The 17,156-nt window shown below is 36.4% G+C and overlaps 3 protein-coding genes across 4 annotated transcripts in view; 1 reads left to right on the top strand and 2 right to left on the bottom strand.

The window, feature by feature from the left end:
• Positions 1-17,156, bottom strand: part of LOC120486584 (uncharacterized) — a 65,262-nt gene that overhangs the window by 18,480 nt on the left and 29,626 nt on the right. The gene's annotated exons all lie outside the window — the stretch shown is intronic.
• LOC148995750 (uncharacterized) lies at positions 1,124-9,320 on the bottom strand. The gene is made up of 5 exons (XM_089119120.1): positions 9,095-9,320; positions 4,974-5,294; positions 3,983-4,111; positions 3,833-3,861; positions 1,124-1,625 (listed from the first exon to the last, which is right to left on the bottom strand). Exons 1-5 carry the CDS (start codon positions 9,318-9,320, stop codon positions 1,488-1,490), a joined length of 843 nt encoding a protein of 280 aa, XP_088975246.1. The 3' UTR covers positions 1,124-1,487.
• LOC148995751 (uncharacterized) lies at positions 11,056-16,528 on the top strand. The gene is made up of 7 exons (XM_089119121.1): positions 11,056-11,073; positions 11,163-11,176; positions 12,929-13,371; positions 14,108-14,395; positions 14,487-14,636; positions 14,751-14,812; positions 16,286-16,528. Exons 1-7 carry the CDS (start codon positions 11,056-11,058, stop codon positions 16,331-16,333), a joined length of 1,023 nt encoding a protein of 340 aa, XP_088975247.1. The 3' UTR covers positions 16,334-16,528.

Raw genomic sequence — 17,156 nt, forward strand, 5'->3', positions numbered from 1 at the left:
CTAGTCTTGAGCCTAGCTAAAAAACGCTCGGTTTTTATGGGCGTCTCACACTGAAGACTTGGAAGTAAACGCCCACTGCTGTGAGTGGAACATAGTTTTGCATAATGAGTTTCAACTCACCCGTCGGTGCACACTGCACTGGGGAAAATTGTTTTGAAAACGTCCAATGTTAACCGGAATGATTCGCCCATACATGTTCGACCCAGAGTCCGTGTGTTGCACCATTCCTGTCAGATCCGATATAGACTGCACAGTTCTTTTCTCTTAATTGGTCTGCAAATCCAGTCTTGTTTACAAAACAATCCACAGTGAAATGAAGCGAACAGACGGACAGTGTTTTACCCTAATCAGCTGGAACGTCATTAATAAAGTTCAAGACTGCATCAACTAGACTAATATGCAATTAATTATAATCCTTTGTAGTAAATTGTCTAGGTACATATCTGAATGCAGATGCAGGGAACATATGCCTTTTCTGGAGATTTAATAATGTAAAGTTTATCTGGTTTAGATCCGTATTAATAATTATTAATTATCAATTATTAATTATTGTATACATATTCACCAAATTGACCATACTTTACAGTACTTTCCATACGATACATTTAAAGTAGAACTGAGTTTACAAAATTGTATACATCACAATTACACCAAAATAAACGTAATGAAGAGGTGTGACATGTATTATGCATTATAAAAATACAGTACTCCATATATATATATATATATATATATATATATCTCGTGGCACCCCTAATATATATATATATATATTAGGGGTGCCACGAGATCTCACAAGACACAAATATGACGAGATTCACCATTGAGTGAAAAGCTGTCTCGCGATATCGCCATGACCGAGCGTGAGGGTGAGATTTGATTCTGGAACAGAGAAATTTCAATATTTCTAATATTTACAAAAGTTAGGCTATACCGTGAATTATCCGCGCTCGACTCTCAGAGGCTGTGTACCGAATCTCACCTTATACCCTCATTCACTATTCTTTACATTAGTTCACTAATATAGTCCACTTGACTCTGCTTAGTTCAGTCATGACAAACAAGCTTAAAGAATTTATCTGTTTTTATTCGCATTTAAGAGATGAACATGCAAAGAGTTTCAAATTCATGGACAGCATTTTTTTTTAAATCAGCTTACTAAAATTCCCTGAAATATTCAAAAAGTCCAGTTCATATTAAGTAAAGGAGGAGTAGTGTACGGCAATTGCAATACAAATAGGGAATCGGGGAAAAATACACATTCATTCAACAAAATATTTGTTCACAAACTATTTGTTTACGATTTCAGATAAAAAAAATATCACATTTCAAGGCACTTTGTGAAGAGATCTGTCTCGTAGCAGGGTGTACAATGTTTAATTTGTTCATAATTCTCAGGTATTTGTGTCAGTTCTATCAGTTTTAAGAGGATGTGAACATATGGGACAAAATAACTGATATGTCAAACCATGATGTTAAGCTGAATTTCAAACCATGATGTTAAGTTTATCCTCAGTTGGAATAGAGGATGTCCCATTAGCAGCCTTCGCATTGTTAATCTCATTCTCATGAATAGCCGTCCCATTAGTAGAGTTCTTCATTAGATGGTCAGTCTGTGTAGGAGACTGTAAAACAAATGAACAGAATTGATGATTTAGTAATATTCTAACTGGGGTGTTCTAAGATATTTGTTCTCTTAATAAGGATGCAAGATCCTTTTGATTTATATTATTTGTTATTTAGTTTATTTGAGAGTTAGCCTATTTTTTTTATTTTATTTTTTATTTTTTAGCTCTGCCTCACCTTGGGTCTCATTCATGAAACATTCGTAAATAGACCTTCCCGAAAACTCTTCTCCTGATTCACAAATACTTCGTAAACGTCAGATGTGATAGTGAAATCAAATGTGTGTGTTAATGAATTCCAATCAGTCGTAAATGGGACACGCGTGCACGTTCATTCTCAATTATCATAAATCCCGCCCAATATATCCGACTGACATCTATATAAGATTTCTCGGATGCAGAAATTGAAGTTTATTATCAGAAGTTCATTCAAAACGCCACATTTTATTTTCAAGCGTACATAGTGGCTGGCCTATCAGGTCCTAAAAAAAGGAAGCTTGGCAGCCAACACAGTCTCATCCCAAAAAGTCATATAACTGACGTCATGGGACGTCTTTTGACCATACGTCAATATCCGCCTTTTTAGGGCCCCCTTAAACGTCGCTAGATGGCGATCCCGGGCCGTCATACAACTGACGCTTTACCTTTAACGTCAGTTAGGTGACGGGTTAGGTTTAGGGTTAGGTTTAGGTCTGGGGTAGAGTTAGGATCCCATAACCTCATCTACCGACGTTTAAGGGGGCCCTAAAAAGGCGAATATTGACGTATGGTCAAAAGACGTCCCAAAACGTCAGTTATATGACTTTTTGGGGTAGGCAGTTAAAGGAGTAGTTCAAGACACTTTCAGTAAAAACGAACGAATTGAAAAAGATTTGTTCATTTTGATGAACGAGTTCGAACAGGAGAGTCACGAACGCGCATCACAGAACAGAGCAAGACGAGCATTTGTGCTTCTAAAACTTAAACTTTGTTTTTTTTTTTTAATGAGCGATCGTTTCGCTTGATAAGACCCTTATTCATCGTCTGGAATCGTTTAAAGCCCTTTCAACAGTTTGCACTGAAACTGTATTTTGGGCCTTGAGCCGTCTGGTTCCCATTGAAGTCCATTATATGGAGAAAAATCCTGGAATGTTTTCATCAAAAACCTTAATTTCTTTTCGACTGAAGAAAGAAAGACGTGGACATCTTGGATGACATGGGGGTGAGTCAATTATCAGCAAAAGTTTTTTTTTTAAAAATGAACTACTCCTTTAATGGAGTTTCATCTGTTAATTCGGACAGTCCCAGAAGTGAGAAGAAAATGGTTCGAAAAAAACGAATTAGTTCACTTCGGAAAAATCGTATTCAAACTGGAGATCTGCCAATCGATCACCAGATCTGCTATTACTGGCTCTCATAATAAAAGTAAAAAGAAAAACCGTATGCAATTACTATATATAATATTTTTTTCAAAATGCTGTTTAAATATGTACCCGATGTAGGTGAATTAAAATGCAGCCTTATTATTGAGCAAAACGTTCGGATGTTAAGCGCACCATTTACGCGTGGCTGGTCAGGTGTAGATTTCTTGCGTAGGTACCAACTAATATTTGGAAAATACGAACATTTTAATGAATCCATAAAATTTACGCAAGAACCACTTTACACACATTTACACAAAAATTATTTCTGCTTGTGTTTCATGAATGAGACCCCTTGATGTGATAAAAATAAATGACAAAAAAGAGAAGAAAAAAAAGAAAAAGATGTGATCATGCTTACTCAATATTAAATAGATAAATTATATAATTTATATTAATATTTATGTAATAATATAAAAATACATGGTAAAAATAATACAAAATATTAACTAGTTGCTTATTAGCATCCATATTACTGGGATATTGGCTGTTTATTAGTATTTATAAAATGCATATTAATGCTTTATTCTACATTACATTAGTCTACATCCTAAATCCTACCTACCCAATCCCTAAATTTCAATACCTTACAAACTATAAGCCGTAATTATGAGTTTTAGTTAATAGTGAGACTTAGACCCTAATCTAAATTGTGACCAAATATTTATGCATGTTCTTAATTCTTTCTGAGACCACTGTACAAACACAATGTTAGGGAAACACCACATACAGATCCCGCAGATCTGAATAAAACAGATTCACAGTTTAATTAGCAGGCAGACAGATTTACTACACATAGAATCTCACCTGATCACACTGGTCCTTATTATCCGTGTCTGTTAAAACAACAACAAACTCAATTAAACACATTACTTTGATTAGTTTGAATAAAAATACATTTTCACATCTTTTAACAAGTCTTTTCCTAATTCACACACGATAAATGGTAATACTCACCTCCATTGGGTCTTGCTTGCAATAGTATAGCCTTGCAATAGTAAATCACACCAGCAACAGAAGCAACAAGCAACACAGCAACAACTATTCCTGCTACAGCTCCTGAAGACAGACCTGAAACTGGAACAACTACAGACAGACAATCATAATTAGTAGAGAGTGAATGATAATACACCCAATATTTTTCAATATCTTTGAGCTGCATGTATACCTTTCTTTGACTATCAGTTGCATGATATTGATTTAACTAATAAATGGCTCCATCTGGTGGGATTGTGACGAACTGCGGCTAAAGCAGAATCACAGCACTGCTATAACACAGTAAGCCTGTTTTTAAGCATTTTTCCTGATAACTGAATCTAAAAATGGCAAGATTTATAATGTCACATAAAACGTGCCGACATAGGAGACTCAAGCTGCATCCCAAACTGCTTACTCTGGTGAAAAACAATATGCAACAAACAGAGTGTGTCCGAATTAAAAAAAAAAGTAATTAAATGTAAGTAAGAAGTAGATGAGGCAAAATGTACCCAGATAACCTACTTCTTACAATGAGATTCTAAGGTATGCATAGGATGGAGACTTCACTATCCCATGAGGCCACAGGAGAGGATTTATAAATGGCAGTGAAGCAACATTACTGACACTGGTAGATCAGATGATAATGACAACATGGCGAATATACTGTACTGTTTGTCCAAATTACACTCATAGTTCACACACTCATACTATAGAGAACACACTTTTTTAGTGTTTGTGAATACTAATTCAAAATTACAACCAAGACAGCATGCAATTCATTATTTCACATCCTTTTGTAGAATTTTTGCATAGTTTTCCTGCATAATTGGGCTACTTTTACTTTTGTTTACTTCATGAAGTTATCTATACACTGTGAGGCTGGAGCACAATAGCTGTCCACCATTTACACGTCCTTCCTTCCTCTGCTGAAAAACACAAGCTGCTTTAAAACATTCATTAAAGGACTCACTAGTAACATTGAAGATCTTTTCACTGCTGCTGCTGATGTTGATGATCTGTAGTTTATATTCTCCAGAGTCTGTGGATCTGGTGTTTGTGATGGTCAGAGATCCAGTCTGATGATCCAGCTTCAGTCTGTCTCTAAATCTCTCTTTACACGGATCATCTGTACAGATCTTACTGAGATCTCCACTAATATGAGCCAAGCGATTTTTTTGTGAATACCAAATAATATATTCTTGTTGGTCTGTTTGAACACTAGTGTTAAGAGTGACTGACTTTCCCTCCATCACTGACACTGACTCTGCAACCGTATCATCACCAAAGGCACCTGAAGAAGAAATGAACAGTGAATTATATTTCAATTTTTGGTTGTGACACATGGAAACAAACAGTAGAAGAACATTATTGATCTTATACAACATTATGCAACACACCCTGAATCACATTTTACCCTATTTCAATATTTTTAATTTTTTATTTATTTATATCTTTATTTGACATGGACATACAATTACATTAGACGACGAACTATATGCATTTGCTTTTAGTGATTATAGCACACATGCTAATTTTCAACACCTGTCCACGGGAGGCTTTTAAAAATAAACAAAAATACAATAACAAGGAATAAAAGAAAAAAAAAAAACAGCAAAAGCAAAAACAAAAGTATCAGAATCAGAGTAGACTATACATGTGAGCACTGTTGTTTAGTTTTTTCAGCCTTTGTTTCAGTCCTCTGTTAAAAGCATTTCCATCTGTCTCTAATTTTAAATTAGTAGGTAAAGCATTCCAGAGTTTTGGCCACTTCACAGAGAGAAAGCAGACTGACCAAAAGAGGTCTTACACTTTGGAACTAGAGTAGACAGTGACCCTTGTGTTCACCCTATGAGAACTTTGCCGTCTGCTTACTAATTCAGAGAACATTGGTGAAACATGATTATTTAAACATTTAGACCAATTTGATATAATTAAAATCAATAAAACTGTCGAAGCCCAAAAGCTGATGCTTTGTTAAAACATCACAATGATGCCACTTCATAGGTTTCCGGTCCATAATTTTTATTGTCTGTTACTGTACTACTTCATATTTTTTTTAACTCTAAACTGTTTTAATTATTCTGATTTCTTTTTATTATTTTTAATTTCCTCTATGTAAAGCACTTTGAATTGCCATTGTGTATGAAATGTGCTATATAAATAAATAAACATGGACCACAGTGTCATCCGCATACATCTGACAGTTTATGCCCAGACAGCATTTTGGTAGGTCATTTAGGTATACATAGTAAACAACAGTGGGGCAAGTACGGACCCTTGCGGTACTCCCATGTTATTGGCAAAGTTGACCTCACTCCATTTACCCTAACACATTGCTGTCTTCCTCTCAAATACGACCTAAACCACTGCAAAGATCCAGAAGACATTTTAAAAAGATTTAATTTTTGTAATAAAATACTGTGATTGACAGTGTCGAAGGCCTTTTTTAGGTCCAGGAACACTGCTCCGACAACATTTCCTTCGTCCAGTGATTCCTTAATTTTGTTGAGTAAATAACAGTTTGTGTGTGTGTATTAATGCAAATATATATAGAGAATTACATGTATAGAGAAATTTTAGTATCATAACGAATACTACCCATATAGACGGACAACTCATATTTCTTAAAAACTATATTTTGCTGCCGCTAGGGTGCGTCTATTTCTAGGCTAACTGCCTTAGCCAATCTTTGGGGGGGAAAAAAAATCTAAATTAGCCCCCTGACTTGTTTATTATTACACATGAAATTAACACTTGAAAACCACACCCATGGAGGTATACATTTCTTAAACTTATTAGCGGTTTATAGTGTGGTTTAGGGAATGAGACCACTTACCAGATGCTATTTTTTAAACCCTTTAAGGGGCAAGCATAAATAATTTTGATGGAAAAATGATTCATTGCTATTTTTGTATGTATCTAGACTAAAATGACAGAGTTCATGCATTTTTTTCAAAATATGACCTATAGTTTCTAAGTTACACTCTGTCTCTCCCGAGATACATTGCCCATTTAGGGTTACATTTTGCAATTTTTTTTTTTTTTTATAGTTCATATGACAACTTTTAAAACATTTAATGAACAATTAATTAGCTACAATTTTTCATATTATCCATACAACATTAGAAAAATTGGAAAAAACAGAACTTTTTCTCCCAAGATGCATTGCCTAAGTAGAATATACATTTAATATTTCATAACTTTTTAAACAGTTCATGTGCCGATTTTTAAAACACCTTTTTCCGGTTTTGTTTTTTTAACTCTATCTTCGCTGTGGTGCCCCACAACAGATATATTCTATGGGCAATGGAAGCTGACAAAACAGTTGCGAGCATTTTGTCCAGTGACCAGGCAAAGCCTCACTTTGCACTTCTGACACATGATGGATATCTGCCCATCCTGGCACATCCATAACTTTTATCCCATTCAATATCTGTAGAGAACAGGCCTCAAAACATGACAATATCTGTGAGTGATCAGCCCTGGCAAATACCCTTATATGGGCAATGTATCCCCCGGGATACAAACATTCAATGCCTGATAATCAAAGTTGTGAGAAGATTATTTTGAAAATATCAACAAGAACATGTAAAACGATCCTTAAAAAACTACTTTCTAAAACAAAATCACTCTAAAATATCATAATCGTGAAAAATATAAAAACACTTTACTCATGGCCAGTGCCTTTGTCCACGTATGCTGCCATTTTGGAGTTTGATACAAATATTTGGAATGTTATAGCAAAAAGTCACATGACCTTATTACATGACCCATCACCCCATCAGTGTTTCTCATCAACTGCAACCAAATAATGCCCCTCCCCCCATAGCCCCTCCCCCTACAGCCTGTTAAATGTCAGTATCCCCCAAGATACAGAGGTTAAGACATTTTAATGATACTTTAGCATTTACACGTTGAACGAGGCTTCTGGTCAGCGCCTTTGTGTAAGTTACACCAGAGACTATTTGTTACACCCAAAGCGCTTTTCAATCATATGAGATTTCTCCTCAACCACAACCAAACATGCTAAGCATTCACTTGGATTGTGCGACGGCAACCACAGAAGGACCATTACAGACGTGGGCGAGCTTCCGGTGTGATCTTGTTATGTAGAGAGGAGGGAGGGGGGGAGTAACCAGAGTAACAGATCTTAAAAAAATGTTTACGACGTGCATAAACGCACGTAAGAGAAACGCATTTTACCAGACGTGGGAGTCTGAATGTGTTTGTCTACTGATTCAAAATATATCATTTAAATCACTATTAAGCCTTTAAGACAGCATTATTATACCAGAAAATTTGACATGTAACAGACTCAATAAATAAATAATGAAATATCCCATTATGCATTTTTATATGTTTTTGCTTAAAAAAGTTAAGGTTAGGCAATAGGCAAAGCTTTTGTTCCGGGGTTTTAGGACACGTCTATATATATATATATATATATATATATATATATATATAAGATGAGCAGGCTGGTTTTAGCAGGGGGATTTCCAGCAGCAGTATGTGGGACTACAATTTTGAAAAAGCAATGACAGCACCGCCCCGCAGGGTGGTAGGGGAAGACTCATTATATTCATTGACGTTTAAGACGTTTAAAAGTTAGATTGAGTTATATTATTGTGACTTTCGCTGTGTATGCTAGTAATAATCCAACAGAGCCAACGTTTTTGTACAAGGGTTGAATGCATATGTTTGTACAATCTTACCTATCGTTATTCTGTTGGTTGCAGTCGCACTTGTATGATCAATAAAAACTACTCAAAATTGCTATTAGTAATTAACTACAACTAAAGTTTCTGGCCACCATCATTCAAACGGGTCCCACTTTCATGAACAACATTTTTTTAAATCAATTTATCGTCATTCGCCATTGAAACAAACAGCCAACTTGTAGCAGCGTTAACTGAGTCAGATCTTCTTTCGGGTTATATCGTTGCCCAGTGAAGAGATTATGACTTATGGTCGGGTAAACAGTTTGAGAGAAGTTATATAGCCTACACGTTTCTCTAAATATAACGATATTTTATACCTGAAACCGGAAGCTTGTAAAACAATAAATAAATAAATAAAAACAATCGGTCTTACCATGGTGCAGAAAAAATAATCCCGCTAAGCCAAAAAACGGGAACATGTCCATTGTCACCGCATTTAAATGATAAATGCCGATAGAATGAGAGCGCTCATGTGTCACAGGAACAAACCGAACATCTTGAGAATAGTTTTCCAGGTGGCAGTGGGACAACTGGGTGTGGTTCATGGGTTCAGGGTTCAGATCTCCTGGCGGACAGCAAATCCTTTCCGCCACTTGCATATCACACGTGATCTGTCAGTAGATGTCTGGTTGTCTGAAAAACTGTCAGTTTTCACAAACCTCTGATTTTTTAGCAGTTTTTGTGTTTGCTCCCTTTCTAACTCATTTATTAGCCTATACATCTGTTGCTGCTGCCAGTCTGATCACGGCCATTTGACTGGCTATATTTGGATAACAGTCCCCAAAACATCAATCATACTAAAGAACATAATCATATCAACAGATGTATAATAAATGAGCTTTAAAGGAAAAAAAAAATCAATGGTTTCTGAAACTTGTCAAAGACAGATTGCCAGATAACTAGCCAGCCACTGACAGGACATGTGACATGCCAGAATCAGACTGCCTGCTGCCCATATCTGGTCTAAAAGCCTTTTAAAATTTTAGCCAAAAATTTCAATTCTGTCAGTATTTACTCACCCTCATGTTGGTCCAAACCTCTATGTGTTTATTTGTTCTGCTGAACACAAAGGAAGATATTTGGAAGAATGTTTTAATCAATCAGATCTCAATCTCCATTGACTACCATGGTGTGTATTTTTTCCTATATAGTCAATGGGGAATGAGATCTGTTCGATTAAAACATTCTTCCAAATATCTTCCCTTGTGTTCAGCAGAACAAATAAACACATAGAGGTTTGGAACAACATGAGGGTGAGTAAATACTGACAGAATTTTCATTTTTGGGTGAACTAACCCTTTAAGTTCATCTTCAGAACACAGATTAAAGGGTTAGTTCACCCAAAAAAAGAAAATTAAGTCATTAATTACTCACCCCCATGCTGTACCAACCCCATAAGACCTTCGTTCATCTTCGGAACACAAATGAAGGTATTTTTGATTAAATTTGAGAGGTGGATCACTGCTACATAGGCTCGTAAGGGATTGAAACTTGACAGCCCAGAAAGTCAATGAAGAAAAGGTTTAAATATTCCATGTGCCTACAGCAGCTCAATTATAAGTTTATCAAGCGACGAGAATACTTTTTGTGCGAAAAAACAAACAAAAATAACGACTTTATTCGACTATTCCTTTTCTTCCTTGTAGGCCTGAGACGAGAGTTCAAAAGATTTCCACGACGCATGCGCGAGAACTGAACTGAGCTAACATTAACATTACACAAACTGACTCGAGGCCCACACAGAAGAAAATGAAAAGTTAAATAAAGTCATTATTATTTTTTTCTTTTTTGGGTGAACTAACTCTTTATCCTGTTGTAAGTAAAAGTTTAGGTAGAGAAGAAGAGGTTAATGCAAGAGCTGAGTCTATTGTAGTTTATCAATGATTTTAATACAGCATCAGTTTCGATGGATTGATTCAGAACTTTACTGCACTGGAAGTCATTTTTATTTAGCGATAAAGTCAAACTAAAGTTCATAACAATAGGACAGGAAGTAGCTCTTCATCTACAAACAAAGAATAACACAAAGAAATCGCCACTTTCCTGCCAAAGATGTATGTCCATCCGAGAGATCAAACCCTGTTTCTGAAGAAACCCGACCACATCAGGTTTCAGTTTGACTCAGAAGATGAGCTGCTAAATAATTTTTCAATGTACATAACTTTTATATGGATATGCAATTATAAAATTGAATTATAAAATCAGTATATTTAATACATTCAGACAACTCTCTTTCAAACATTATCAATGCTAAATGATAGAGGAAAATTGTTGTCCACTATTAAGAACTGTGTGTGTGAGAGAGAGAGAGAGGGGGGGGGGGGGGTCTTACTGATGTGGGAGGCTTCACTGGTTTAGTGTTCATCAGATAATCTTGTTAGATCAGACACTGAACAGGTGCAGAAAATGTTTCAGATGTTTGTTTTGTTCTGTTTGTGCAGGAGCTGTACAACTGGTAAGTTTTAAAAACATTTTGTATGGCTTAATATCTATTTGTTTCAGAGCAAAGTGACAAAGTACTGCTAAGGTTTAGAATAGACTTTTTACAATTGTTATAGCAGATCAAATCAGATTTTATCTAAACTTTGGATTCAGGCCTCTGGTTGTCAGTGAATTTTTAAATTGTAATTTTATGTCTGGGAAAATCATGTATGTATTAAAAAAATGTTAAAAGTCATGTCAAATAATGGAAATGTCTAATTTTCCAATTTTACATAAATTAATTTCAAACAAAATTGACAACTGAAAATGTATGCCCAGCGATCATTTAAAAATGACTTTAAATACTGTAGTAATCATGAATGACAAAAATTACCAGTTAAAAATGTGGTAATGATGTATAACACCGTGTCCTAACCAGACGCAATGCGATAAGATTCCAGGAAATCAATAAAACTCCACAGCCAATCAGAACAGCTTGTGGGCGGAGTCTCACGGCAAGCGCACAGCACCAGAGAGTAGATAATCTTGATGGCACAAAATGGATAAATGGGGAACATAATCAAATTCACAAATATTACACAATTTTAACATTATTAAAATAGGCTACCGAGTTACAAAACAATCTTTTTTAGTTAATTATCTGGAATACTGGTGCTTTATTAATGCTGTTCATTCAAGTTTGACATTTGGGTATAAAGAGTTTTAATATGGTGTAAAAACGTCTGAGTGCTGCCCTCTTCAGGTTGAGCCGTGGCTACTGCAGTTATATTTTCCTATAGACCCCTTTTGCGCCGACGTCACAGTTACGTCACGGCGCTAGCTGGAGGCAAAACAAAGTGAAAACTGCAGGCGGCCTATACAAAACAGCACAGATTCGGCTACATAAGGAGCTTAAATAATTGTTACTATTATTAAATGTCATCTTGTTGTGTTGTTTGGTGCAAGAATTGATGAAAAATTAATATGCTGTATCTGGAATTTTTATTTCTAGAAAATATTCACATCATTAAAATCGTACTGTAAAGTCACTCTTTACATTGTCGTGGTCTCGGCGCTGGCTCAGCAGAACTGCGGATCGTACACACAAGTCTTGTACAAGACCATATAGACATCTAAAGATTTATATGCCCTCAGTTTCTATTTACGATCGTTTTCTCTATAAGGTAGGTGTAGAAGTCAGGCCACTCACCCGAGGTAACGTACGTTAATCCTGTCAGATCATCCATGCATTGAGTGAGCGTGTGGGCGGCTACATGTCGGCCAATCTGGTTCTGTCCGTTAAAAATAACTTTTGGAAATAACAATCGCGGTCCTGGACACTGAGTGACCTTACTCATTAAGATAGTATCGGATTTTCTCCAGTCATTGTTAAAAAACAAGCTAATAAAACTTGCTAACTAGCGTTAGTGAAGCGGCCAGATGGATCTTTCTGCCTCCACCTAAGCTCCGCCCACAAAAAAACGTCACCATGTTCACCAACTGTAAAAGGGTCTATTGGAAGTTGTGGTGCCCTATGATGTCAGAGGGTACCAGCTAACCACGCCCTTACAGAGAGACGGTGCACTCCCCCCTCCGCTGGGCTCTGCCCACTTTTCCAGCATTTCTCAAATATTGCCAGTGGGTGGAGTCAGCCTCTGACCAGGGGTTTAATTACTCTTTAAACGTTCTTGTTCCCATTTGATTAATTCTCTTTGCTTTGAATTTTGAGCATTATAACTGCAGATGTTGTGTATGCTCAAACAGCAACAATACGCTCTAATTAAAGTCAGAAAAGTGAAATCATAATCAACTACCCCTTTAATATTTCCTTTCAAACCGCAACTGATTTCGTCCTTCACAAACCATTAGGAGCCTTAATCTACATAAAACCTGTTTCTGTTTGTTATCCAGGTGTGTTTGGCGAGTCAGTGTCAGTGATGGAGGGAGATTTGATCTTTCTACGCTCTGATGTTACTGAAATACATGAAGATGACAACATACTGTGGAAATATGGAGCTCAAAAGTCTCTTATAGCTAAAATAAATAAAGAGAAACATATCTTCTCCACATACAATGGTCCTGATGGGAGATTCAGAGACAGACTGAAGCTGGACAATCAAACTGGATCTCTGACCATCACACACACCACAAACACTGACTCTGGACTCTATAAACTAGATATATTTGGAGCTGAACATTCATCGAAAACGTTCAGTGTTTCTGTCTATGGTGAGTAGAGAGTGTATTTGTCCAAATTTTCACATTTTCCTGTTTTTTATTAAAGGAATATTCTGAGTTTAGCCATAGTTAAAGAGTTAGTACACCCAAAAATGAAACTTCTGGCATGAATTACTCACCCTCATGTCACTCCAAACCTGTAAGCTCTTCGGAACACAAATGAAGATCTTTTTTTATGAAATCTGAGCGATTGCTTTACAGCCATTGATGGTTCCATCAAAACATCCATAAAGAGATCATAAAACAAATCCATATGAATTGGGTGGTTTAGTCCAAATTTTCTTAAGGGACTCAATCGACGTTCGCTTTATGTGATCATCAGATTGAATTTAGGCTTTTATTCACATACAACCATCAGAACACATAAACAGAAGCTCAAACTAAACTGCTGGACGCATGAGAATAAACCTCATTGGTTCTTGCTAAAGCTCAAACATTCAAGCACATTTCGTATACTAGCCAGACTGGGGAGAAAGGAACTGTAAATATGTAAAATATATGAAAAATAATGGGGTTTTTTTAATAATCAAGCAAGTAACATATTCTAGTTCACCCCCCTACCAAAAAATAAATAAAAAATCAAGACTTTGTAAAAGGGCATGATAGGATCCCTCTAATGTTAGCGGTTAGGCCTCATCGACTGCCGTTTTGAGTCTCATTGTAACCCAGATTTTTGCATTTCTGCTGATAATAAATTGTGGTTCTGTTTATTCTCTCATATTTCCAGCTCGTCTGCCTGTTCCTGTCATCATCAGAGACTCTTCACGATGTTCTTCAAATTGTTCAGTGGTGTGTTCATCATCAGTGTTGAGTGTGTGTGATGCGACTCTGTCCTGGTACGCAGGAATGAGTGTATTGTCCAGCATCAGTGTGTGTGATCTCAGCATCAGTCTCTCTCTACCTCTGGAGGTGGAATATCAGGATAAAAACACCTACAGCTGTGTGCTGAACAATCCCATCAGCAACCAGACCACACATCTGGACATCAACACACTCTGCAGACACACATGTGCAGGTACACCACCACTCATCACATATGTGATTATTTGATCTCTTTAGTTGTAAATCTGACACATTCACTCACATTAATGACTGTCTCTCTTTAGCCGTCACAGCACTGATCCCACAGACTCAGTCACAGTCTCCTTCAGGTCCTCCAGTCTCATTATCTCTGATAGTGTTGATCTCTGCTGGATCTCTGATGATTGTTGCTGTAGTCGGGATCTTCTGCATCTGCAGGAAATGTAGAAAAAAAGGTCAGGAATGAATATTAATTCACATGAATCAGACATCATATATATATATATATATATATATTAAGAATGCAAGCTCTGTTGTTTTTAATTAATCTGTGGTTATTTTTAATGCAGTTCGGATACAGGAGAGAGACAGAGCTAATTCAAAAATGTGTGAACCAACAACACGAAAAACGGTAAGATCATTGTGACTGTGTTTCAAGAAGTTGTTGCAGTCAGTTAGTCTGATTGAGACCAAGACCAAGTACACTTGTGGTCGAGACTTCAGAGTTAAGCCCAATGGGCTTTATGCCCAGCTGCACTACTTTCTGAACTTCAGCCAGCTCCTTGTTTCCTGTCTGCCATTATTGGACAAGCTTAATTAATTCAGGCGTGTCTGATTATTGTTGCCATGACTACTGAGGTCTGGTACACCTGAATTAATCAAATTGTCCAATAATGGCAGACAAGAAACAAGGAGCTGGCTGAAGTTTAGGAAGTAGTGCAGCTGGGCATAAAGCCCATTTGTACTTCTGCATCAAACTCACACTGCAATTGGGTGTAGCATGCATTCCCTTCGGGATACCCTGACTTGCACCTCTCTAGAAATGTAACAACGTGTCAATTCTACGTGGACTGAAGCACTGTGATTGGTCTACTAGAACCGTTCCCTCAGGTTTCACATTCTCCTATGTGTAATTGCAAGTCAATCTGGACAACGACGCAGAAGTATAAATGAAACCAATAGTGTAGAGGCTCCAGCGTAGGTCAGACGCAGAAGTACAAATCAGCCTTTAGAGGTTTTGGGATTTTGTTTCAAAAACAGTCAAGATTGACGAATTCAAGAATTGCAGGTGCATTGTCTGATTTATCAACATCATTAATGTGATTGGAAGTAAAACGGACTGCTTCAGATGCAACCAGTAACTTATTGCTAATTTGATTTATTTATTGTGCCAGTTCAGAAATGAATGAGGGATTGTCAAAAATGTCCCTAAGATTAATACAAATGCTTGCAAAATTCAAGATATTGTTGCAAAAAAATAATTGTTATATTATAACGTGATCTAATTAAGCAATATCACAAGATATTGAGCTGTTTTCACAAATTTAAGCATGGCTGCAAAGATGATATTTCTTTTATACAAACATGGCCACCTTCTCCATCTTCTGTACCAAATGTTTTTGTTAATGATTTAATTTGATTGGTAACAGCTACAGTGTATAAAGTATATATGTAGTGTGCTATTCTACTTATTTCTATTGATTAAAAATAAGTCATTTCTTAGGTGTTAATGATCTTTATGAATTTAAGGAGTGCTGGACTGGTTTGGTCTTGACTTTGTCACCTTGCCTTGGTCTTGTATTGGTCTCAACACACACTATGTTTGTGGTGTCTCTACTATATCGCTGCCATTTTGCTCAATAGAGTGGTATAGTGCAGTTGTTTCCAATCTTTTTTCTGGAAGACCCCTGTTTTAACATTCCTTAACAAATGTGATGTGACTTCTTGTGCTTCTACATTTGTACAAATACTATTCAGTTAAATAAAGTATAAAATAAAATAAAAATTTGTAAGAATTTTCCATAAATTTGAAGTATACTTGTATTATTTGCTTTTAAACCGTCACATCCACGGGTTCCTGAAAGAGTTTCTGTTTTTTTTTCAGAAATCAAAGACGGATGCGGTGTATGAAAATGTCCCAAAAAGACGGTAATCAAATATCGTACATTCTGGAACAGATGTTATAGAGTTAATCACTGAACACTGACTTTGACCACATTTATTCTTTTATATCTGTTTTTCCACTCTTTTTATCATATATTTTGATGTAATTGTGATGTATGAAATTTTGTAAACTCGAATAAAATGTTCTACATAACATTCATTATTAAATATGAATCACACCCTTCACTGTGCCATTCCTTTTAGTAAATTTAAAGAAGTAGTTCACTTTAAAAAAAAAATGTTTGCTGATAATTTACTCACCCCCATGTAATCCAAGATGTCCACGTCTTTCTTTCTTCAGTCGGAAAGAAATTAAGGTTTTTGATAAAAACATTCCAGGATTTTCTCCATATAATGGACTTCAATGGGCACCAAACAGTTCAAGGTCCAAATGAGAGTTTCAGTGCAGCTTCAAAGGGCTTTAAACGATTCCAGACGATGAATAAAGGTCTTATCAAGCCAAACGATAGGTCATTTAAAAAATAAATAACAAAATTTAAGTTTTATAAACACAAATGCTTGTCTTGCTCTGTTCTGTGATGAGCGTTCGTGACTCTCCTGTTCAAACTCAAAAGTAAAACAAAAGGTAACAAGGTTTTTAAGAGTTTTTAGATAACACACAAAGGAGGGTGGATGGTGGACACTCTGCTCTCAGATGGAGTGAACTCAATGCTAGTTTTCACTGTTCGCAAATGGTCCCATGCAAATAAACTTCTGCATCAGTAAGTCTGGGGGGGGGGGGGGGGGTATGGGGGGGACTCATGTTTCCATATTAAATTAGGTCTGGCTATATAATGCATTGATTATCTTTC

Source organism: Pimephales promelas, chromosome 2 (genome assembly GCF_988280905.1).
Source record: "Pimephales promelas chromosome 2, fPimPro1.hap1.1, whole genome shotgun sequence".
Taxonomy (NCBI): domain Eukaryota; kingdom Metazoa; phylum Chordata; class Actinopteri; order Cypriniformes; family Leuciscidae; genus Pimephales; species Pimephales promelas.

Excerpts from the sequence above, each read along its gene's own strand:
- LOC148995750 (XM_089119120.1), bottom strand. The coding sequence starts at position 9,320 with ATGCAAGTGGCGGAAAGGATTTGCTGTCCGCCAGGAGATCTGAACCCT. Across the intron at positions 4,112-4,973 it reads AAAGATCTTCAATGTTACTA|TTGTTCCAGTTTCAGGTCTG; the intron begins GTGAGTCCTTTA and ends GTCTGTCTGTAG. Across the intron at positions 1,626-3,832 it reads ATAAGGACCAGTGTGATCAG|TCTCCTACACAGACTGACCA; the intron begins GTGAGATTCTAT and ends TTTGTTTTACAG.
- LOC148995751 (XM_089119121.1), top strand. Across the intron at positions 13,372-14,107 it reads GTTCAGTGTTTCTGTCTATG|CTCGTCTGCCTGTTCCTGTC; the intron begins GTGAGTAGAGAG and ends TCATATTTCCAG. Across the intron at positions 14,637-14,750 it reads CAGGAAATGTAGAAAAAAAG|TTCGGATACAGGAGAGAGAC; the intron begins GTCAGGAATGAA and ends TTTTTAATGCAG.